Source organism: Octopus sinensis, linkage group LG4, assembly GCF_006345805.1.
Source record: "Octopus sinensis linkage group LG4, ASM634580v1, whole genome shotgun sequence".
Lineage (NCBI taxonomy): Eukaryota > Metazoa > Mollusca > Cephalopoda > Octopoda > Octopodidae > Octopus > Octopus sinensis.
The window spans coordinates 118,201,564-118,225,559 of NC_043000.1; the positions used below are offsets into that span (position 1 = coordinate 118,201,564).

At 37.6% G+C, this 23,996-nt stretch overlaps 1 protein-coding gene and 1 long non-coding RNA gene across 3 annotated transcripts in view; one reads left to right on the forward strand and one right to left on the reverse strand.

Moving 5' to 3' along the window:
• Window positions 1–15,056, forward strand: part of LOC115210947 (solute carrier organic anion transporter family member 4C1-like) — a 60,975-nt gene extending 45,919 nt beyond the window's left edge. For both annotated transcript variants that reach the window (XM_029779740.2, XM_036502407.1), the window contains exons 10-13: window positions 4,472–4,646; window positions 10,273–10,439; window positions 13,633–13,697; window positions 14,619–15,056. In XM_029779740.2, the coding sequence (XP_029635600.1) occupies window positions 4,472–4,646; window positions 10,273–10,439; window positions 13,633–13,697; window positions 14,619–14,902 (691 nt within the window). In that variant the 3' untranslated portion in view covers window positions 14,903–15,056. The remainder of the gene's footprint in view (window positions 1–4,471; window positions 4,647–10,272; window positions 10,440–13,632; window positions 13,698–14,618) is intronic.
• LOC118763095 lies at window positions 392–8,522 on the reverse strand. The gene is made up of 3 exons (XR_004998848.1): window positions 8,475–8,522; window positions 1,743–1,749; window positions 392–546 (listed from the first exon to the last, which is right to left on the reverse strand). It is a non-coding gene; the product is annotated as an uncharacterized LOC118763095 (long non-coding RNA).
• Window positions 15,057–23,996: the final 8,940 nt, after the last annotated feature.

The following is a 23,996-nucleotide window of genomic DNA, read 5'->3' on the forward strand; positions in this document are numbered from 1 at the left end:
GTTTTCCACAATTCTCTTCAAACAGCGAAGCTTCTTTTCCGAGGGTCCAAGTCAGCCGGGACGAGAATCTGTTGATTCCTTTCCTTGGCTTTTGAATTGCACTATCATTCTATTAACAGTAGCAAGAGGAATTTGAAGATTTTCGGAAATTTTTCGCTGGCTAAGACAATACGACCTCTTTGAAAATCTGACAGTTCTGCTGAATTTGTTGTGCGTGGCATGGTTACTCTTTGCAAATGTCTAATATAATAGCACCTGAAATGAAAAAGAATAATCACAATGTAAATTCTACACCGCTGAAAACATAATAAGGCGCTTAGATCAGAAATTTTGAAAATTAAAGGTGTCTATTTACTTCCTGCATATCTCTGTGTGTGTGTGTGTGTATATATATATATATATATATACTAGCAGACATACCCGGCGTTGCTCGGGATTTAAATGGTGTAGTTTGTATATATGGTACAGTTAAGTTGAAACATGTGATACGAGGAAGTGCAGCATTGACGACAAAATATTTGTGGAGTAAACGAAGGGCTAATTCGACTGACATGCCATGGGTCTGTTTGGAAGGTTCCAGGCCTTAACCGAGTCATTGAAAATTGGGTGGTGGGTATGTGATTTTTGAACGCACCAAAGAGCTCTCAGTGGATACACTCCCCTTTGCAGCTGTCGGCGCCGCCGGTACCACGCTGAACAATTAGCAGACATAGAAGCTACAGGAAAGGGGGTTTTCTGCTCCCAGAGTCTCCATTAGTCATTATGTGAAAAAGTTTTAAGAGTCTAAAACCATCTCTGGAACATAAGTAATGTATGTTCCCAGATTGGAGAAAATCAGTTGCGAACTTCAGAAGCTCTGTGGGTGTACACACACGCGCGCGCGCACACACAGACACACATACATACATACACACATCCTCAGTTTTATATCTAGAGAGGTAGAGAAATTAACTTAAGTTCGTCATCAAGGGTAATGTCCCTTGAACGAAGCAACCAAGTTATGCGATCATTCGCATTGTTTACGCAGGAAAGAGGATTTTCTGCCCCCACGAGCCCTATTACTCATTATGTGAAGAATTTTAAGAGTCTCTGGAACATCTCTGGAACATAAGTAATGTATGTTCCCAGTTTGGAGAAAATCAGTTGCGAACTTCAGAAGTTCTACGGGTTTACACATATATCCTCAGTTTTATATATATATATATGTTGTGTGTGTGTGTGTGTGTGTGTGTGTGTGTGTGTGTGTAGTGAAGGCGCGTGGCTTAGTGGTTAGGGTATTCAACTCACGATCGTAAGGTCGTGAGTTCAATTCCCTGCGACGCGTTGTGTCCTTGAGCAAGACACTTTATTTCACGTTGCTCAAGTCCACTCAGCTGGCAAAAATGAGTAGTACTTGTATTTCAAAGGGCTGACCTTTTCACACTCTGTGTCACGCTGAATGTCCCTGGGAACTACGTTAAGGGTACACGTGTCTGTGGAGTGCTCAGCCACTTGCAGGTTAATTTCACGAGCAAACTGTTCCGCTGATCGTATCAGCTGGGACCCTCGTCGTTGTAACCGACGAAGTGCTCCTTTTATGTGTGTGTGTGTGTGTGTGTGTGTGTAATCTAATTTCGGTCACTAGATGACGGCCATGCTGGGACACAACTTTCAAGTGTTTAGTCGAACAAATCAACTCCCAGTAATTTTATTTATTTATTCATTTATTTAAAATTGATACTTATTTTCTCTGTCTCTCTTACCTAACTGCTTGCTTATTAGGATGTAAAGAAACAAACACTGGTTATTCAGCTGTTCATGGGAATAAATACACACAACAACAACAACAACACTTCTCCCTAATTCACTCCCAAGGCATTGGCTGGCCCGGGGCCACAATAGACGACACCTGGCCAAGGTACCGCACAGTGGGTCTTAACCCGAAACTGCTTGGTTGCAAAGTGAGCTTCTTACCACACAGCCATGCCCGTGCTGATAAAAAAGAAATTAAGGGGACACTTATATTTATTATTCCTAAACAAGAATGTTGTTGACAATCTCACACACATACATACATACATATATATGTGTGTGTGTGTGTGTGTGTGGAGGTACGTGGCTTAGTGGTTAGGGTGTCAGCATCATGGTCGTAAGATTGTGGCTTCGATTCCTGGACCGGGCGACGCGGTGTGTTCTTGAGCAAAACACTTTTGCCAGCTAAATGGACTGGAGCGACGTAAAATGAAGTATTTTGCTCAAGATCACAACGCATCACCCGGTCCAGGAATCGAAACCACAACATAGCGATCATGAGTTCAACACCCTAACCACCAAGCCACACGCCTCCACATTTCTTAAATGTAATTGATACATTGTAACTTAATATATTCCATAAAAGATTCTTTTCACGAAGGAATGGGCATATTTTATGAAGCATCTTAAACAGTCGAATATGTTATTGACCTTTATTTAGGTTAACCTACAGGCCTATTAATTCTACATTGTTCATTTTTATTCAGAATAAATCTATAAACACTAATTTAGTGGTGGCTATGTTTAAATCATATAGAAGACACCTCCACACGCTTTGAATAATTCAATAGCTCAGTAGAATAGTTCAGACTTAAAAATGTTCGTTGTAAATATATTTAAGAGTAAATTTAATTAAACTTGGAACCCACGGAAATCTTTAAAAAATTAGATAAACACGACTGAAAATTAGATTAATTGTGTTTTTGAAAAATTAACTTAAACTTCCTAAATATTCATTTACGTATCCAGAAAACAATAACAAAGCAAGTAACTCTAACACATTGGCTCTCGAGCCTCATTTTACGTTTTATCCCAGGGTCCCAATACAATATCTTAATTAATTTTGACATGAGCGGTGTAATATTTTTACACTGCACCATATGTGAGGCAGGGATCACATAGGTAGTGTTAGATACCCATATTCCACCGAAGGATGTGTGGTACCCTAGTTCAAATCACATCCTAGTTGCCGCACGACAACCTAGTTGGTCAGTTAGAAATTTTGGGTATTTGCTACTGGAAGATCTCGAAATCTTTTCAACAAGAACTATTTTGGTTTCCATGACAAGTAAAATATTCTTCATTCCTTCCTGTTTCTATTGGAAAATCTACCAGTTTTTCAAAAAGAACTTGCTATTTTTGTTTCAATGGCATATAAAATGTTCTCAATACTCAATCTTTTATTTTACCTCATTACATGGTGAAATCAGGTGGAAAACGAAACAAAATATTAAATAAGAGCATTCGGAGAGTGCAAACTTCTGCCAAGGCAACATCGACATCCTCTCAACGATTAGTCTAGGATGGCTTTTAAAATGAGAATATCTGAAGTAAACTCGGCTGCTCTCACAAACGAGAATACTAAAAATGAACCCTGACCGCTCTCAAAAATTAAGTAAAAAAAGAAAAAAAAAAACAGAAAAATAATCCCGAATCTTTGTCCGGTACCGGATCGATTCCAAAATCTAACCAGTTCGTGCCTGTCACGAGGCCAAGAATCCCGGAGAGTTTCATCCGAATCCATCTAGCAGTGTTTGCGATATCTTGTCCACGAACAAAAAACAAACACGACTGAAAATAATACCTCTGCTTTCGTTAAGGCGGAGATAAAAATCTATAAAAAATTGTTCTCTTAGTGTTGCAAAAGCACAAATCGGAGCATACCAGCTCTCAGAAAGCCCATAGGAAAGAAATTAAAAAACGACCCGCTGATGGGTCATGCAGGACTCGCTAGCATACCATCATAACGCACTAGCAGGACGTGTGGGAGCCAACGTGTTAAGAAGTATTAATTTGAATGAAATTTAATAGTATTCAAGTAAATGCATTTGGTTTCAATTTCTAGGTTGTCTCAGATCAATATGCAATAACTAACATTATCTTTTCTATTCTAATATGTTGAGCTTTTATTGTAGCCCTAATTTCATTGAATACATGTGTATGTACACAACTTTTATGCTTAGAAGACGGTGAAATAAAACATCATTTCGGTTCGATAAAATAACTACTAATTGAACACTAGGGTCGACATAACTGACATACTTCCTCTCCCGAAATAACCGGCCTTGTGCCAAAATCTGAAGTCACTATCAGATTTACCTAAAGCAGTGAGCTGGCGGAATTATTAACTCGGCGGACAAAATGCTTTGCGGCATTTCTTCCGGCTTTACGTTCTGAGTTTAACTACTTCTAGGTCGATTTTGCCTTTCGTAATTTCTGGGTCGATAAAACAAAATCATCAGACGAAATACTTAGCGGCACTTTTTTCCGGCTTTTTATGTTCTGAGTTCAAATCCACCGAGGTCGACTTTACCTTTCATGCTTTTAGAATCCATTAGATAAAAATCAGTTGGTTATTGGGGGGTCAATGTCATCGACTCTCCTCTTAAAGTTGATGGCCTTATGTCTGAAGTAGAAACCTTTATTATGGTATTCTCTATAATTTTATTTCTTTTTTCAGATCAAGCTTAAATCAATCAACGACAGAAATCGAATTTGAAACAAATCTTTATTCCAAATGTAATTCAGAATGTTCCTGTACGGCAAATAATTATCGTCCGGTGTGTGGCTCAGATGCCGTTCAATATTTCTCTCCATGTTTCGCTGGTTGTGCTGCTTATAACAGAGAAAGTAAAGTAAGAAAAGTCTTTAGTATTTTCTTTTTTACATTGCAAATATAAATGAAAATTCGCGCTCTTTTTATCTGTTCTCTTTTACTCTTTTACTTGTTTCAGTCATTTGACTGTGGCCATGCTGGAGCACCGCCTTTAGTCGAGCAAATTGACCCCATGACTTATAAGCTTTGTAAGCTTAGTACTTATTCTTTCGGTCTATTTTGTCGAACTGCTAAGTTACGATGACATAAACACACCAGCATCGGTTGTCAAGCGATGTTGGGGGTACAAACACACACACACACACACACATATATATATATATATGTATATATATACACATATATACAACGGGCTTCTTTCAGTTTCCGAATACAAATTCCACTTACAAGGCTTTGGTCGACCCGAGGCTATAGTAGAAGACACTTGCCCAAGGTGCCACGCAGTGGAACTGAACCCGGAACCTTGTGGTTGGTAAGCAAGCTACTTACTACACAGCCACTCCTACGCACGCCTATTCTATGTAACGCCTGTTGTATGTAATATTTTACTTGATAGATCAAGGAATTGTGTAAAAACAACTGCATAAATCTTATATAGCTTCTTAATATTGACTGAGCCGATAAAATGGTGGACAAAATACCTTTTTTTTTTTTTTTTTTTCGTTGTCTTTTTTCTGTAAGTTGCCGTGTCGTACTTTTCAAGTTTGCAACCCTATCAAGATTCGCTTTGCTTTTCGTATTTCTTAAAACCTTCCCCTTTTCTGTCCTCACTTCCTGACCTTCTGTTTCCACACACTTCTATTTACATTCTTAAACTTTGAGGATTCACTCTGAAACTTCATCACAATTGTTTTATCTTTCCAGATTCAATGCTCTCACTTCCACCCACACTTATAATTTGAGTAGCCATGTAGCTCCTCTACAACAAGAAACTGATTCTTTTACTGGCCCTTCTTTCGTACTTTTAACTGAGCCAGTCTGACCGTGATCGAATGACATTCTTGTGTACCGTCGTATGTTTGGTAGTTGAGGTTAACACTTAGTGTTCTATACGCTTACACGAGTAGTATTTTATAGAAGAGGCGTAGCGTGGCTGTGTGATAAGAAGATTGCTGCCCAACAACATGGTTCCAGGTTCAGTTCCAACTGCTTGCTACCTTGGGCAAGCGTTTTTTTACGATAACTTCAGGCCGACCAAGCCTTGTGAGTGGATTTGATAGACGGAAACTAAAAGAAGCTCATTGTATACATGCGTGTGTGTTTGTATGTGTGTATGCGCTTGTCTTGAAATCACGTGATAGCTGTACATAAGCGTCACTGTCATACGCATAGTATTATTCATTTCCAGTATTCTGCGAAAACATGTCTGGCCGTGGAAACTGGAGAAATATTTCCTAGCTTGCAAACAGGTGAGGATTGGCGACAAGAGGGGCATGCGGTCGTACAAAACCTGCCACAAATAAACTCTCTCGGACCCATGCAAGTAGGGGAAAATGGACGTTAAATGATGCTGTGATGTGTGGAGTAAGAGCGTTACAATTGATTAACATAGCCTACAATCGAAAGATGAGTACATCTACAAGTATTACATTCCCATTACATGTGATTGATTAAAAATATATTTACTTAAACTAGCTCTCAGCTCAATATGTTGAAACCTGACCTGTCAAACTTGTCAAACATATATCTTTCCGTCTCAAATGACCTGCTATCATTCTGATATGCTTCCCAATCGTTTACACCCGTCCATATGTTTTTTAGGTCGCTTTTACGCAGTATTTTTCTTTTCTTAGGCTTATTATGTGGGCACTTTGTAATTTCCACTTCACCGATGGGTCGTTCATTATCACTCAACACATGCTCTGCTTAGCACATTTGACAATTAGGAGACACTTAGCAGTTTGCAGTGTCTCGATTACTGTTGTTGTTATCTGCTATTTAATAGTAACCCTAACCGCCAAGGTCACCTTTGCATTTCATCCTTTCGGAGTCGATTAAAATAAGTGGCGATCTTTCGTTTTGACTCGAAATAATGTAAGCAATGAATTCGGTGAGTTCCGTGACCACATGTTGTTTTTGTCAATTGTCAGTTGGGAAGAGAAAGATAATGGGTTGCGCGTGCGTACTTGTTCATTTCTGTGTGTGTGTGTGTGTGTGTGTGTGCGCGCGCTTGTTCCTCTGTGTGTGTGTGTGTACACGTTTGTTCCTGTGTGTTATTTCTACCTCGTTCAGGGCAACCGTCTACTTCCCGAACGAATGAAAACATCACGAAAATTCATGAACGGCCGTCGTCGAAAAGTTGACGAACAATTGCTTGTTCGTATACACTAACTAACAAAAATGCAGATACACATGCACACACACACACATACATACAGGCATATGGTGAATAAGGAGTATTATATGACAGAAAGGTGTGGTCTGAGAGAAAATTTGTTGCTTTTTCAAAACATTTAGTTACAATGTAATGGTCTCGTCGGTTATTCACACCATTCTTACTCCCTCTCTCTTTCTCTTTCTCTCTCTCTGCTCATCTACATGAATAACATTATAAAAATAGAATAAAATCTTCGGCATAAACTATGCCAAATCTTCATATGAATTTACCAAGTAGTTAGCGTGAAAAACCTCATAAGAGAAAAAAAAACATCAATTTTTTCTTTTAAATTTATTTATTTATATTATATAGAGGGCACTATTACACATAGATGCCTCACACTGGGAGGGAGTCCCTCCCAACGTGAGGCATTTATGTGTAACAGTGCCCTCTATATAATATAAATGAATAACTTATTTATGTGCAAAGTTTTTGTTCGGTATTTGCTATCATGTACATTTTTACGGATCTAGTCGGTTTGGCTGCCAGCATTAATTCTGTTCGAATTGATTTCATATTCAGGGTAATGATACACTTTTATTGGTTAACGAATGACGTGAAAATCATTTCGTTATAAATAATAGAAAAAAAAAGAGTTATTAGCAATTAAAGTTTGAAAATTTGGGGTAATTTTAGCCAATTGTAAGCCACAGATACATTCATGCCTGTTTCCATAGTAACAAGCGTATCATGAGAACCCACTTGTCTACGAGAAAGCACGTACTGACAAATATATTGAAACCACTTGTTTCACCTGTCTGTTGACAATTGAGCACGTAAATTTATGAGCTGTTCAACAAAATGCTTTTTTTTTTAAATATTTAATTTGTAACGTGTTGTTCATTGCATTCGCATTAAATGCATATTGAATACTTAAACCTTCTTGTTTACTCGTTTCTTTTTGCCATTGAGGTGGTTGTAAGGTGTGCTAAAAATAACAGCTAAGTAACTGCTGTCGCATTAAATGCATATTGAGTGCTTCGAACTATAAAACACATGTTGTTTACAGATATTGACAACACGTGCTATTTTCAGGGTGCTGACGACAAAATGTGCAGTCCCGCACAAAATGACAGCTTCCAAATCCTGATTCCTGACTGGGTGAAAATAGTCAAACCGTAAACCTCTATAACTTTTTAAAACCATTTTTCTGGAAAAAGTGAAATAACTCCAGCAATTCAGTTTGGGAAAGATATTACTGTGCCAAATTTTAAAATTTTCGATAAGGCGTAGGAACGAACCACATGGTTCCGGGTTCAAAGCCTTGAGAGTGGATTTGGTAGACGGAAACTGAAAGAAGCCTGTCGTATATATGTGTGTATTATATATATATATATATATATATATATATATATATTATATATATATATATATATATATATATATGTGTGTGTGTGTGTGTTGTGTGTGTGTGTGGTGTGTGTGTGTGTTTGTGTGTCTGTGTTTGTCCCCCTAGCATTGCTTGACAACAGATGCTGGTGTGTTTACGTCCCCGTCACTTAGCGGTTCGGCAAAAGAGACCGATAGAATAAGTACTGGGCTTACAAAGAATAAGTCCTGGGGTCGATTTGCTCGACTAAAGGCGGTGCTCCAGCATGGCCGCAGTCAAATGACTGAAACAAGTAAAAGAGAGAGAGTAAAGAGTAACATGCAACCATGCTTTTCAAAAATTCAACCTAAACCACCAGATCTGAAAAAGTTTTTCTCTTTATCAGTAAAATAATAAAAGCACTCGGTTGACCGCCTTTTTACTTACAAACAAACAATACACTTGTGCTTGTTCAGTGAGTAGGCTGTAGAAAAAAAACATACACGATGAGATAGAAGAAATGAGATTGTAGTTTTGAAAATCAGCCAATTTTAGTGTAAGGCAAGTGAAAACATTGAACTCAAAGGAAATTATGTTCATAGTTATTTCTCAGTGTTATTGTGGGCTCCAATATCGCCAGATTTAAGATATTTGTGTTGTCAACACGTAGTCTCCCAAAGTGCAGCACATGGGCAAATGCGTTCTACTATAGCCCCGAACCAATCCTTGATTTGTGAGTGAATTTGAGAGAGGGGAAACTATGCTGAAGTGCGACATATATTTATGTGTGTGTGTGTGTGTGTGTGTGTGTGTGTGTGTGTCCACCCCACAACCGCCTCAGCAAGTGCTGCATCGCTTACGTCTCAGTAACCTAGTTGTTACAGAGAAAGCAATGACAGGTTTATTAAACACAGTATGTCCATAAGAGATATTATCTTCGTGCTAATACCTCAGTTATTACATTGGCTTCCGTGATGCGTTTGAGTATGAGGCACAGATATATGTGTGTGTGTGTGTGTTGTGTGTGTGTGTGTGTGTGCCCGTCCAGAGCAACAACTTCCGGGTCAAAGAACACACGGAATAATCCACACGTCGTTGAAAACTATATTTAGTAGAGATGACCCGGAAGTTGTTGCTCTTCGATTACTATCGCAAACAGCAATAGGTTTCTTCAGCTGAGTGCACGTCGTTGATTGGTTAAAATTACCCAAATGCGACAACTTTAACACGAAATAACTGCTAAAATACGAAATTTTGACAAACGTGTTGAAAGTAAACTGTGTTCAGCGTGAGAAATTACACCAGAATACGAATTTTCAAACTATTTAGTTAAAAAAAAATAATTAAAAGATCTGTGAGCCAAACTGAAGAGATTCCTCCCCATATCTCAAAACATTTATAATACTACACTTTTCGCGGAAAATGGGGGAGGGTGGAAGATTCGGAGCCCCACCATCACCACCAAACTCAGTGGGTAGGGTGGACTGCATGCCCTAGTTTCCTAGTCACCCTTCGCCACTGTATGTGTATTTATGTATGTATATATATATATATATATATATATATATTAATGCATATGTATGTATGCATGTATCTATGTATGGATATGTATTGATGTATATGTATAAATATGCATATGTATATATATATATATGTATTTAAATGTATGTATGAATGTATATATATATATACTTATGTATATGCCTGTATACATGTAGTAACGTATATGTGTATATATATTTATATACATGTTTATATATATACTTATGTATATACCTGTATACATATAGTAATGTATATGTGTATATATTTATGTATACGCATGTATAGATAGATAGATAGATAGATAGATAGATAGATAGATATAGATAGATAGATAGATAGATAGATAGATAGATAGATATGTATGTGCGTATGTATATATTTATGTATGTATAAATTATTTAATTTCTTTTCCAGACACATTTCAATTGTTCATGCGTTACGAACTCAACGACTCCAACAGCTTCCGAAGGAAAGTGTCCCACAGAGAAATGCAACTTTTATTATATGGTCATCGCCATATTATTCGTGGCAACATTCTTCACGTTTGCTGCACAAACGCCAATGGTTTCTATAATTCTCAGGTAAGCTAGCTAATAGTAATATCTTCGTAAATTATATAAATATGATGTATAATGTACATAGAGCATGTTGTCTAAAGAAAAACTACTTTCATTTTTTCGCTTGGCCCCTTTTCTATTATATTTTACTTTCGCATTACCTGACACAACACCATCGTCTCCAATACGATTCTTAAGCTGCAGTTTGTTAAGTATAAGCGTAGGAGTGGCTGTGTGGTAAGTAGCTTGCTTACCAACCATATGGTTCTGGGTTCAGTCCCACTGAGTGGCACCTTGGGCAAGTGTCTTCTACTATAGCCTCGGGTCGACCAAAGCCTTGTGAGTGGATTCGGAAGACGGACACCGAAAGAAGCCCGTTGTATATATATATTTATATATACATTCATATGTATGTGTGTATGTGTGTATGTGTGTGTATGTTTGTCCCCCATCATCGCTTTTATAACCAATGCTGGTGTGTTTAAGTCCCCTTAACATAGCGGTTTGGCATAAGAAACCGATAGAATAAGTACTAAGCTTACAAAGAATAAGTCCTGGGGTAGATTTGCTCGTCTAAAGGCGGTGCTCCTGCATCAATGACTGAAACTTGGATAAGTATCTTCTACTATAGCCTCGGACCGACCAAAGCCTTGTGAGTGGATTTGGTAGACGGAAACTGAAAGAAGCTCGTCGTATATATGTGTGTGTGTGTGTGTGTGTGTGTTGTTTGTGTCCGTGTTTGTCCCCCACCATCGCTTGACAACCGATGTTGGTGTGTTTAGGCTTACGAAAAATAAGTCCTGGGGTCGATGTATTCGACTAAAGGTGATGCTCCAGCATGGCCACAGCGAACTGACCGAAACAAGTGAAAGAGTAAAAGTAATTAAATTCTATATCATACACGTGATTGTGTTTTGTTATGCACGTGATACCCCTGGTCCGTGGCAAAATATGCTTGTTTCAAACCAGTCAAACTATAAACATAAAGAAAAAAAATGCATAGAGTTTATTTACAAGTGTATTGGCTATTTAACAATCTACAATAAATCAATTTAAGGGTCAGAAGTGATAGGTCTATCACTGAAAAATAAAAGTGATTTGGTGGTGTATTCATTGTGGTGTATTCATTGTGAAGTTATCTTCCAAAACTCAAGCCCTTTGCTCTAAGCATATCATTATCGGTTCTGAATGACAAAGTTCTACCTTTGTTACAACAATACGAATAGTACAGGGTATGTGTGTATGTGTGAAGAAATATATAATTTCATGCTCCTGCATGGCCGCAGTCAAATAACTGAAATGTGTAAAAGAGTATATATACTCTTTTACTCGTTTCAGTCATTTGACTGCGACCATGCTGGAGCACCGCCTTTTAGTCGAGCAAATCAACCCCAGGACTTATTATTTGTAAGCCAAGTACTTATTCTATCGCTCTTTTTTCAAAACTGCTAGGTTACGGGAATGTAAACACACCACCATCGGTTGTCAAACGATGTTGGGGACACACACACACACACACACATATATATATATATATATATATATATTATATATATATATATATATATATATATACGACAGGCTTTTTTCAGTTTCCGTCTACCAAATCCACTCACAATGCTTTGGTCGGCTCGAGGCTATAGTAGAAGACACTTGCCCAAGGTGCCACGCAGTGGGAATGAACCCGGAACCATGTGGTTGGTAAACAAGCTACTAACCACACAGCCACTCCTGCGCCTGTGTTTCAGTCATTTGATTGCGACCATGCTGGGGCACCACCTTGAAAGGTTTTAGACGAACAAATCGACCCCAGGACTTTTTTAAAGCCTAGTACCTACTCTATCAGTTTCTTTTACCGAACCACTGAAGTTAAGGGGACGTAAACACACCAACACCAGTTGTCAAGTGGTGTGATGGGGCGTGGTGGTACAAACACAGACACAAAAACACACACATTGATATTTACATATATGACGGGGTTCTTTCAGTTTCTTTCTACCAAACCCAATCTCAAGGCTTTGGTCGGCCCAAAGCTGTAGTAGAAGACACTTGCCCAAGGTGCCACGTAGTGGGACTGAACCCACAACAATGTGGTTGGGAAGCAATAACATGTATGTGTGTGTGTGTGGTAAAAATTATTATAGGTAGCTTGTAAATGAATATAATGGAAAACATGTAATTTATAATTGAACATAATCGAAAAAAAAAAAGAACGGTGTTGGAAATAGGTGGGATGTTGCCGAACGCCTTTTCCTTATTTTTTAGCCCACGAGAGGGTGGGGGACCTTATTGAATCTGATGCTTTTTCTCAACATCACAGTCTTGAGACTAGGCGTAGGGGTGGCTGTGTGGTAAGTAGCTTGCTTACCAACCACATGGTTCCGGGTTCAGTCCCACTGCGTGGCACCTTGGGCAAGTGTCTTCTATTATAGCCTCGGGCCGACCAAAGCATTGTGAGTGAATTTGGTAGACGGAAACTGAAAGAAGTCCGTCGTATATATGTATGTGTGTATATATATATATATATATATATATATATATATATATATATATATATATATATATATATATATATACGTGTGTATATGTTTGTGTGTCTGTAGCGGTTCGGCAAAAGAGGCCGATAGAATAAGTACTAGGCTTACAAAGAATAAGTCCTGGGGTCGATTTGCTCGACTAACGGCGGTGCTCCAGCATGGCCACAGTCAAATGACTGAAACGTGGTCCTCTTGGAATTCTCTCCTTGCTCAATCTTTCCCGGTGCTGTTGATTTACTAAAGAACAAGAGGAAAGCTTCGTCTTTGGATTTGCTTTGCAAGATTCTTTATGCGAGTTTGTGTGTGGAAGCATATTCTGTTGTGTCTGGGGAGAGCCATTCTCTTTTAGTGCTTTATAATTTAACATAATCACCGGTAAAATTTCCACTCATTTACTTATTTATTTTTTCTAAAATTTCATTGCGTCTTGCAAGGAAAGTTAACAACACTAATCTCACTGGTCAAAGAAAGCTTGCAATGGCCCTTCCTTTAGGGGAGTCGGTCATTTAAGTCCATTCGTTAGGTCAAATCTTCCCGATCAGTTGATTGTAATCGACTGCTGTATCCGATCTCCAAAATTTGCGTCGTCTTTTCAAAGTTTAAAATTAGTATAATCAACCAAATAACATGTCTTCACTAATTAATATGTATGCAACAAATATTTTCATTTCTGTTCTTAGATGCACACCAGATAGTCATCGGTCCCATGCCATTGGAATATCTGCTTTCATTGCACGTTTACTAGGTAAAAGAATCTTCTTTTATCCTTCATTTTGCATTATTTAATAATAAAAATTAAAATCATTATTTTTCCCTCTCCTTCCCTACTTTATCAAAAATTCAAGTAATTGTGAACCCAAATGAATGGGTTAGTTAAAAAGCCGGGAAAAGGTGGCGAGCTGGCAGAAACTTTAGCACGCCGGGTGAAATGCTTAGCAGTATTTCGTCTGCCGCTACGTTCTGAGTTCAATTTCCGCCGAGGTCGACTTTGCCTTTCATCCTTTCGAGATCGATTAAATAAGTACCAGTTATGTACTGGGGTCGATGTAATCGACTTAATCCGTTTGTCTGTCCTTCCTTGTTTGTCCCCTCTGTGTGTAGCCCTTTGTTGGCAGTAAAATAAGAAACGTTAGCTGGCAGAAACGTTAGCACTCCGGGCGAAATGCGTAGCCGCATTTTCGTCTGGCATTACGTTCTGAGTTCAAATTCCGCCGAGGTCGACTTTGCCTTTCATCCTTTCGGGGTCGATAAATTAAGGACCAGTTACACACTGGGGTCGATATAATCGACTTAATCCGTTTGTCTGTCCTTGTTTGTTCCCTCTGTGTTTAGCCCCTTGTGGGTAGTAAAGAAATAGGTATTTTGTCTGTCGCTACGTTCTGAGTTCAAATTCCGCCGAGGTCGACTTTGCCTTTCAGTGTTGATAAATTAAGTACTGTTTGCGTACTGGGATCGATCTAATCGACTGGTTCCTTACCCACAAAAATTTCGGCCATTGTTCCTACAGTAGAAAAGAATAACGTCATCAGCTTCAAGTTAAAATCACTTTTCTCTGTTTTTTTTTTTGTTAATGCATCATTCATACGCATAACCTTCGATACACAATTTTCTTAAATTATTTTGAAAGGTACATTGTTGTTTCAGTATATAGAATTATTCATTTCAGGTACATTCCAAGGTCCATTACTGTTTGGATTCGCCATTGACAAAGCTTGTAGAGTGTGGAAAAGTTCCTGTTCCAAGAATGGAACTTCTTGTTGGATTTACCAAAAAGAATTATTATCTCGCAATTTCTTTTTATTAACAATCTTTGTACGGGCATTATCCATTTTCTTTCTCGTAATCGCCAAATGCCTTTATAAACCACCTCCGTCAAAAACTAGATCAAACGTCGGCCAGCAATATCGATTGAGTGACAACTACGTGAGCGAAACCTTCACAGCTCTTTGAGTATTTGACTAACCTTTCGAAAACTGTGTTAACTAAAAATAAAACGGCCACCCAGAAGCGCCACACGTGATAGATATGCAATTTTGTGCCTTGTACTGTTTTGTAATATATTCCTATTCATTGAAAATAATAAACATAAATTTTGCTAATATTATTCACTATTTCTAGAAATTGTTTTTGCTTGGAAATTCTCTTTCTTTGTTGAACCTAGGCGTAGATGTGACTATGAGACGCCGGGCGAAATGCTTAGCGGTATTTCGTCTGCCGTTACGTTCTGAGTTCAAATTCAACCGAGGTCGACTTTGCCTTTCATCCTTTCGGGGTTGATAAATTAAGTACCAGTTACGCACTGGGGTTGATGTAATCGACTTAATCCGATTGTCTGTCCTTGTTTGTCACCTCTGTGTTTAGCCCCTTGTGGGTAGTAAAGAAATAGGTGTGACTGTGTGGTAATAAGTTTTCTTTTAAACTACATGATTTCGAGTTCAATCCCACTGCGTGGCATCTTAGGCAGGTGTCTTTTATTATAGCACCGGATGGACCAAAGCCTTATGAACGGATTTGGTAGACAGGAACTGAAAGAAGTTCGTGTGTGTGTATGTGCACGCGTGTGTGTTAATATCTTCTTGCCTTGGTTTTGCGTGATCGTTGTAAGCAAGTGTCACCACCATGCAAGCAGTGTCTTGATAATTCGGTACATGAGATTTGCCGTTACGTTCTGAGTTCAATTTCCGTCGAGGTCGACTTTGCCTTTCATCCTTTCGAGGTCGATAAATTAAGTACCAGTTGTGTACTGAGATCGATCTAATCGACTGCCCCCTTCCCGCAATATTTCGGGCCTTGTGTTTAGTGTAGAAAAGAATAACGTATTCAAGATTAAAACTGTAATAGTTATGCAAAAAAAAAAAAAAATGCAAAATTGAATTGTGAAATAAAAATCTTTGACGTCGCTTTTAATATTTCATTGTCACATCAGGGATGAAATCCAAGCAACACCCGAGAACAGAAGAGACCTCCTATGCTTCCTAAAGCCGAATACATCGTTCATATTGGTTACAAATTCTGGCAGCAATTTTGGGGGTGGGGTTAAATCGATTACATTGATCTCAGTGCTCAACTGTTACTCATTTTATCGACCTCAAAAAGATGTAAGGCAAAGTCGACCTCGGCAGAATTTGAACTCAGACCATTGCCCGGCGTGCTAGCGTTTCTGCCAATTCGCCAGCTTATACATCCTTAATATTGATTTCAAAGTTTGGCACAAGACCAGCAGTTTTCGGGGGATGGGGCAAGTCAATTACATTGACCCCAGTGCTTAACTGGTACTTATTTTATCGACTCCGAAAGGATAAAAGGCAAAGTTGACCTCTACGGAATTTGAACTCAGAACATGAAGACGCTCGGCGTGCTAACGATTTTGCCAGCTAGCCGCCTTTTTTTATAACTTTAATATTTATATCATCTTCATACAGAATTGCTTTTGCATGCGTCTCTTAAATACAAAACGGAGCGAAATTATTCAACTGATCTTGTTCCATAGGGTTGCGTAGATAACTCTTCAATCTTCTGGGGATATTTGAAGATGACAACGCAGCAGGAGTTACAGTAAAATTTTAATTACAGTTGTAATCGAAGTGCTGAATGTGGGAAAGCTAGCAGCTCTGCCTAAAAAATTAACTAGAGTAACATACGAACGGTCCTTCACTTCTTGATCGCCAGTTTGCAACCGGCGAACAAAAGAAGTGGGAAAATGTCATGCTAACAAAACCACAATTGAACAAACCATTGCTTTATTACACACACACACACACACACACATATATATATATATATATATATATATATTTAGCCCTAGGACTCATGAGGTTGTTTTTCGGTTTTTGTTGTATGAAATAGATCGAGATTAGAGACGTTGACCTGTTGAAGGGATCAATTTCTATTTGAGAGGACAAATTGATTACATTGATTCCGTACGTTGAGTTGTATATTACGTTATTGACCCCAAAGGGATGAAAGGTAAAGAGCCGGAAGAAATTGCGGTTAGCATTTTGTTTGACCTGTTAACGATGCCAACAGCTTACCACCTGACTACAGATGAATAGGTAAGATAAAATAAGAAGCTAACACAACAAGCCCACGGAAGAGATTTTATCCCAGACAGTTACACAGCAACAGCCTTCCAACAGTAAATATACATTTAATATGATACATAGATACTGTAAATACACACACACATACACACACACACATATATAATATAAATAATATATAAATATATGCATATATACACACATATGTACATACCTACATCTATATGTATATATACATGCATACATGGGTACAGGACATCAAAAATACGTTGAACACAATGAGAAACGGAAACATAAAAACAAAAACATGGAAACGGACTTTTTTCAAACAACGAAAAGACAGAGTACAAGACATACAACACAAGGAATATCCTCCTTCTTCAGTTGTCCCTGTTTCGTCTACTCCGCGTTCGAGGGTAAGGACAACTTAGAAAGAAAGAAGAAAAAAGAAGCATATAAGTTCATAGTTCAACTTTCGGAAGTTATAGAAATCAGAGCATGAGTCCTTAGGTGCAATCCTGCGTAGATCTGTGAGTGTAAGTCCTTAGGCGCAATCCTGCGTATATCTATGTGGGTTAAAAACCTGATATAGTAGAATTCCCAAGAAAAAAGACGCGAATATATTGACCTTCACTAACAGAATGATAGCGGAGATGGCTATTAAGTGGTAAAAGTAAAGAAAAGAAATTAGACAGAGGTAGATAGATTGAGGTGGCAGGTGGATTTTAAGGATTGGCTATAGGATCAAGGTGTTGGGTGTCTAAGAATTGTGAACGGTGTAGCCGAGAAGATGAGGAGGTAGAGGAAGATAGGCTAAAATAATAGACCAAAATGAAAGGAATTTAGAGAGAGTAATAGATGTCTGGTAGTTTCAAAGTCTAAAGTTGTTGGGGAAGGAAATTTAGTATTAACTGTTTGTATCTGTTCTAGCTAAGGCCAGTGACTGTAGAATTATTTTTAGCAATGAGGTGTGTGGTATGTAGATCGTGAGAAAAGAAGAGCTAGTTGAATTTTGAATTATTTATGAATGGGAGTTAGGGTTAGGAGACTTTTATTAAGGGGTTTATTGGGTTAAGGTTTAAAAATAAATTAAGGATAAATTAAAGAATTAATATCTATCACATAGTGTGATGAGGTAAGGTAGATAGAAGAGTGGAAAGACAAGGTAGAAATAAGAGTTATAGAGATATAGAAGGGGTATGTGTTAAAGATCATAGGGGTTTGAATGTGGGTGCTATTCGTGGAGGGTGAGCTTACATTTAGATTCATGAAAGAATTTAAAATGCGGAAGAATTAGTGCTTACACATAGTGAAGGTCTCGTTGTATTTATTACGTAATTGTGGTGGGTTGTGGCTAGAATTTTGAGAGCTTCTTTTAAGCAAAGTCCACAACTGGATTGTTGGCCCTGATATGGGGTACCCGAGTCTATTATACCCCAGGAAAGTTTATACTGTATTTTTCTATTAATTAGGTGGTGTATATGGCTGGCTAGTGATGTGGAATTGCTATTCTTATATTTAAACGAATTTAAATGTGCATAATACTTTTTTGTTTAAAATCGGTGCTGGATCCAATATAGTAGCTACAGGATTTATTTACCAAGTTGGGAACGGTACATCGGTATACGACGTTGAATCTTCTGCATTGGGCTTCCAGCGGGCAATCTGTCCTAGACCTGAAGTTGCAGTTATAGGTTTTATGATGGTTAACTGGAGAGAAACACGAAGTAGTGCTGCTGGTAGTCGGTAGGGTGGTATCTGGTGAATCGATCGTGATATTGCTGTTATTGCTGTCGTTTCTAGTATTGATATCAACGCCAGCATTACCATTATCATTATTATCGTCATTTTCGTTATCGGCATCGCTTTGTAATTATTATTAGTATTATTATTATTATTATTATTGAGTGAAAGAGCAGTGCATGCCATCAAAGTGACACTTGGGTAAAATATACGAAGCCCAGTATACCCATCATGACTACTCGTCTGATAAGGGTACACTAGGCACATGCATCACAACCATGTGTGCGCGACATGGTGATCTCATATCAAGATAAACAGCACATGACCTTGCAGGTGGGGCCCAGTTAGAATTTTCTCCTGGTCGAGTAACCCATCCCGCTCAATAGGTCCCTAAATAAGGGTTGTTTAAGGACGTTGAACGAAACACCCATGTTTCCAGAGGTGAATTATTCAAATCTCAAAGATTCCTCTCAACACACGGCTATGATGCTCCCCCACTACTTCTGCTCATGATCAGAGATGCACATATCGTCAGCCACTAAGGGACATGCTCAACTGGTTAAGGTCAAACAACTGCCAAGCAAATCTGTGTTATTGAGCAGAATATTTGCTGTAGCCCATCTTTTATACCAAGACAAAACAATGTACATGAATGATAACACTTCCAATGAGTTAAAATCAGAAGCCACGAGAGCCACTGCCTGGTACTGCATCAGGGCATTAGCTATGATTATTATTATTATTATTATTATTATTATTATTATTAGTAGTAGTAGTAGTAGTAGTAGTAGTATTAGTAGTAGCAGCAGCAGCGGTAGCGGCAGTAGTCGTATCATTAGTAGTAGTATTAGTATTGGCGGTGGTCGAGGAGGTGGTATTAGTGATATTATTGCGCCTATTAATAGTTGTGTTTGTGGTAGGACGGTTTTCAGTAATGGCCAATATTGCCGTTGGTATTAGAAATAATATTATTGCTCGTCTTATTAGTAATTGAAGTATATGCATTATTAGTTGTAGTGGTTATAACATAATTAGTGTTGTTAGTATCAGTGTACCTATTAGTGTTTGCGTCGGTTTCAGGTGTGCACCCATTACCCTCTGAGGTGGGGATTATATTATGTATGTTTAAGTTGTTTAAAGTGATCGGGCCATGGGTGTTAGATATGTTATTGCGATCGGTGTTAGTGTTTTCATTGTTTAGGTCTATGGTAGGGTTGACTGTATTTAGATAGTATGGGCTAAGTTTACGTTTATTAGAGGAGGCGATGATAGATTCTAAATTTGGTGCAGAGGAATAGGATAATTTCAAAGTGGATTTCTTAAAGAAAGAAGGGTTCTTATGGTTATTACAACTAATAATATATATATTTTTTTCCTTTCCACAAACTACACGACACAAGTGCGGTTGGAAGAAAGATAAATGAAAAACAGCTTATTAAAAAGGTGAAACCTGCTTTGAACAGAAATAACAACAATAATGTAACAACCAGTTAATGATGTCGATTAAAAGAATATCTTTAACATATGAATATACACAAATTACAGAAACTCCTACCAACTGAAATAAAAACGATCGAAACCAGTTAAGTTTTCTCACACATAAAACCATTGCACATAAACCACAAGCTAACTGGTTAAAATAAAGTCTGAAAATAATGCAAATCTGGATGCATCTGAGAAAATCACTATCCCAAAATGAACTGGATTTTTTTGACATCTCCTTAGCCCATTTCTTTCTTTTCATGATATTAATCGGTTGAAGGTGAGGTTTTCTTCTAGCTGCTCGTCCATAATGCCCAAACTTATGCAGATATGTAACACACGTTCTTGGACTAGCTCCTAGCTGTTTTGCAATGTCAGAAGCCTTCGATCGGGGTTCGTTTTCCACAATTCTCTTCAAACAGCGAAGCTTCCTTTCTGAGGGCCCAGGTTAGCTGGGAAGAGAATCTGTTGATTCTTTCCCTTGGCTTTTGAATTACACTATAATTCTATTAACAGTAGCAAGAGGAATTTGAAGGATTTTCGGCACTTATATACGTATGTATAAAGATGTATGCATATCTCTTATTATAAAAGGCAGATTTTATCTGCCTCCCTTTGTAACTTATAGAAATCTACAATATAGGATTTCTTCAATTACAATTTACCTAGCATTTTTAAGAGTAGAATGCATCGGGTCATGCCAGGTCCAGTTTTTAAAATTTAAACTCCAATTAAGCAAAATTTACAGAAAACTCACATTCTGGTGTGTATGTCAAATGCTTTTCTTAATGTGGTTTACACCACACGCACACGCACACACACAGTGTGCAACGAATAAAATGGAAGTAAATAGCGACAGAGTGATTTGAGGAAGACTAAACTGAAAGTATTTAAACCACTACTCAAAAAATAAAAAAACACAGCAAACAGAAACAAATAAATACATAACGATTTACTCCTCACACAATTTCTTCAATTAGAGTTTACCTAAGATTTTTCAAAGTACTCCATTCGGTCATGCCATAATATATTTCTTTCAATTTCACCCCCAATTTAGACAAAATTCGAGAAAACTCAATATTTTAACATTTCACTCCGAAGGCATTGATGTACATGTGTGCGTGCGTGAGTGTGTGTGTGTGTGTGTGTTTGATGGGTTGTGCGACACACAAAGTGTGGTGTGTAAGTGAAGTGCTTTTGTTAGTGTGTGTAAAGAGACAGACAGAGTGAAAGACAGAAATAACTGAACTTTTTTTATTCACTTTTTGTAGTGAGTGACTGAGAGAGAAAAGAGAGAGAGAGGTTATGTATGTATATATGTATGTATGGCTTCAGTGACACACACACACAAAAACACATACCTACGTACACCTAAAGCACGCACACACACACACACACAAGCGGAGCGCGAACTTCAAAATTTTGGTAGTATTAATTTGCGAGCGTACTTCTAAGCGCGCGTAATTGAAAGTTTTCACTATGATATCATCACGTGCGAAAAAATTCGAAGGGTTTTGAACAATTGAGATACAGATGTCACGCCTGTATTGAAACCATTGCTAAGCTGCCGTAATTGCTTAATTAAGACTTTGTTTAAATTGAAAGGGGCAAATATGTGACGAGGTTGAAAAAAAATACCCCAGAAAAAAAAATGTACTGCTGGTATTTATATAATTCACTACTATTTTGCTACAATGTCATGAAAAAGAAAAAATTTAGGTATGTAAATCGAATTCGCCACCCCCTTTTCCCCGTTCGCGTTTGTGTAAAAAAAATTATTATTTAAGTTTTAAAAATTATTTACTTTGTTCAAAAAATATTAATATTAATTAATTTTCAAGAATTATTTAATTTTATTCTGTAAAATAGTAATTAATCATTATCTGTAAATCCGCGAGGTTGTTACTCAGGCACCTAGAATGGTAACCTTCAACTAACACTATCTCCTCCGAGACCCTGCGGCGCAAGTTGACCAAATTTGAGAGTATGGTAGAAGGGTTGCTCTTCCTTCCGTAGAACATAAAATTCAAATCGGACCATGTTAACACCAAAAATTATTTACATCAAAAAGATGCTTTTTTCTATGAAAATCCCTATTTTTTACGATTTTTTCACTGCTGTGTCACCACTTTTCGGTGTATTTCGACCAGAAAAATGTTCACAAAATTTTTACTTTTCAAAATTACAATTCCAGCGGGTCGAAACAAACCCGAGCAACGCCGGGCGATACTGCTAGTATATTTATATGTATACATGCATATAAATATATATATGCATACATCTTTATACATACGTATATATTCCTACATACGTATTTATCATATATATCCGTACATATATACATACATACACATGCAAACACACATACATGCACACAGAAACAAACACAGGTTCATGTTCGCTACAGCTGTTTCAGACGTTTTCTTTGTTAATGGACAAATGTGTTGCATCAAACAAAAATGTTTTCTTCGGGTGAATATAAGATCAAAATTTAAAACTTAAGATTCCTCACAAAAAAAAACAGAACATAGTGAAAGTTGACACAAGCAGAAATTTAAACTGACCCAAGATATATATATATATATATACGAGGGGCGTTCAATAAGTAATGCCCCTGACCCACTTCCCATAGCAGTAGAGCAACGAAACTTGGCACAGTTATTAGTCTTTTTCTACATAGGAACCACCCAGAGTTACGCATTTCTCCTATCGTTTGATGCAGCTCTGGAGACTGTTTTTGTAGACGACCCCAGCTTGGCCCTCCGACCACGACATGACTTCAGAAATCAAGGCTGCATCATCTGGGAAACTCTTTCCTTTCAAAAACAATTTCATGACTGGGAAGGGGTGAAAATCAGAGGGTGCAAGGTCAGGAGAGTAGGGGGATGGGGGAGGAGTTCATAGCCGCACGCATGTATATATATATATATATATACAAATTGAGACAGGGGTTGTAAATGCAACCCTCCATGGGATAACATATATCCAATATACTGCTAGTGAAGTACCCAACAAAGTTAATACATAAATGTTAAGAATTGCGATGCAGTTAATTCATTTACTGTATTATATGGGCAGAGGTAAAATGTCTTACCACAAATTAATAATACAAAATAAGAAAATGGAGAAATACATCCAAATCAAATATCAACTACCAGATAATACTCAATCACATACTTTATTAAACCACTACATAAGAAACTTTAAGGTGAAACATAATAATATAGAACAAAACAGTGTACATAGAGGAGTAATATGATACAATAAGTACAACATGTATAAGAGAATATAAATATAAATAAATATAAATATATATTTATATTTATTTATATTTATATTCTCATATATATTTATATATATATTTATATTTATATTCTCTTATACATATTGTACTTATTGTATCATATTACTCCTTTATGTACACTCCTTTATGTACACTCCTTTATGTACACTGTTTTGTTCTACATTATTATGTTTGACCTTAAAGTTTCTTATGTAGTGGTTTAATAAAGTATGTGATTGGGTATTATCTGGTAGTTGATATTTGATTTGGATGTATTTCTCCATTTTCTTATTTTGTATATATATATATATATATATATATATATATATATATATATATATGCAGTAACACGACAACTTACATTGAAGAGACGGCACGCAGTATAGGGGAGGGAATAGGCGTACACTGGAGGGAGCTGAAAGAGATGAAAGGCTCGTCAGGGTTCTACCAATATGCTCAAGCAGAACTTAGTTCTCAGGGGGATTCAGTGTGACAC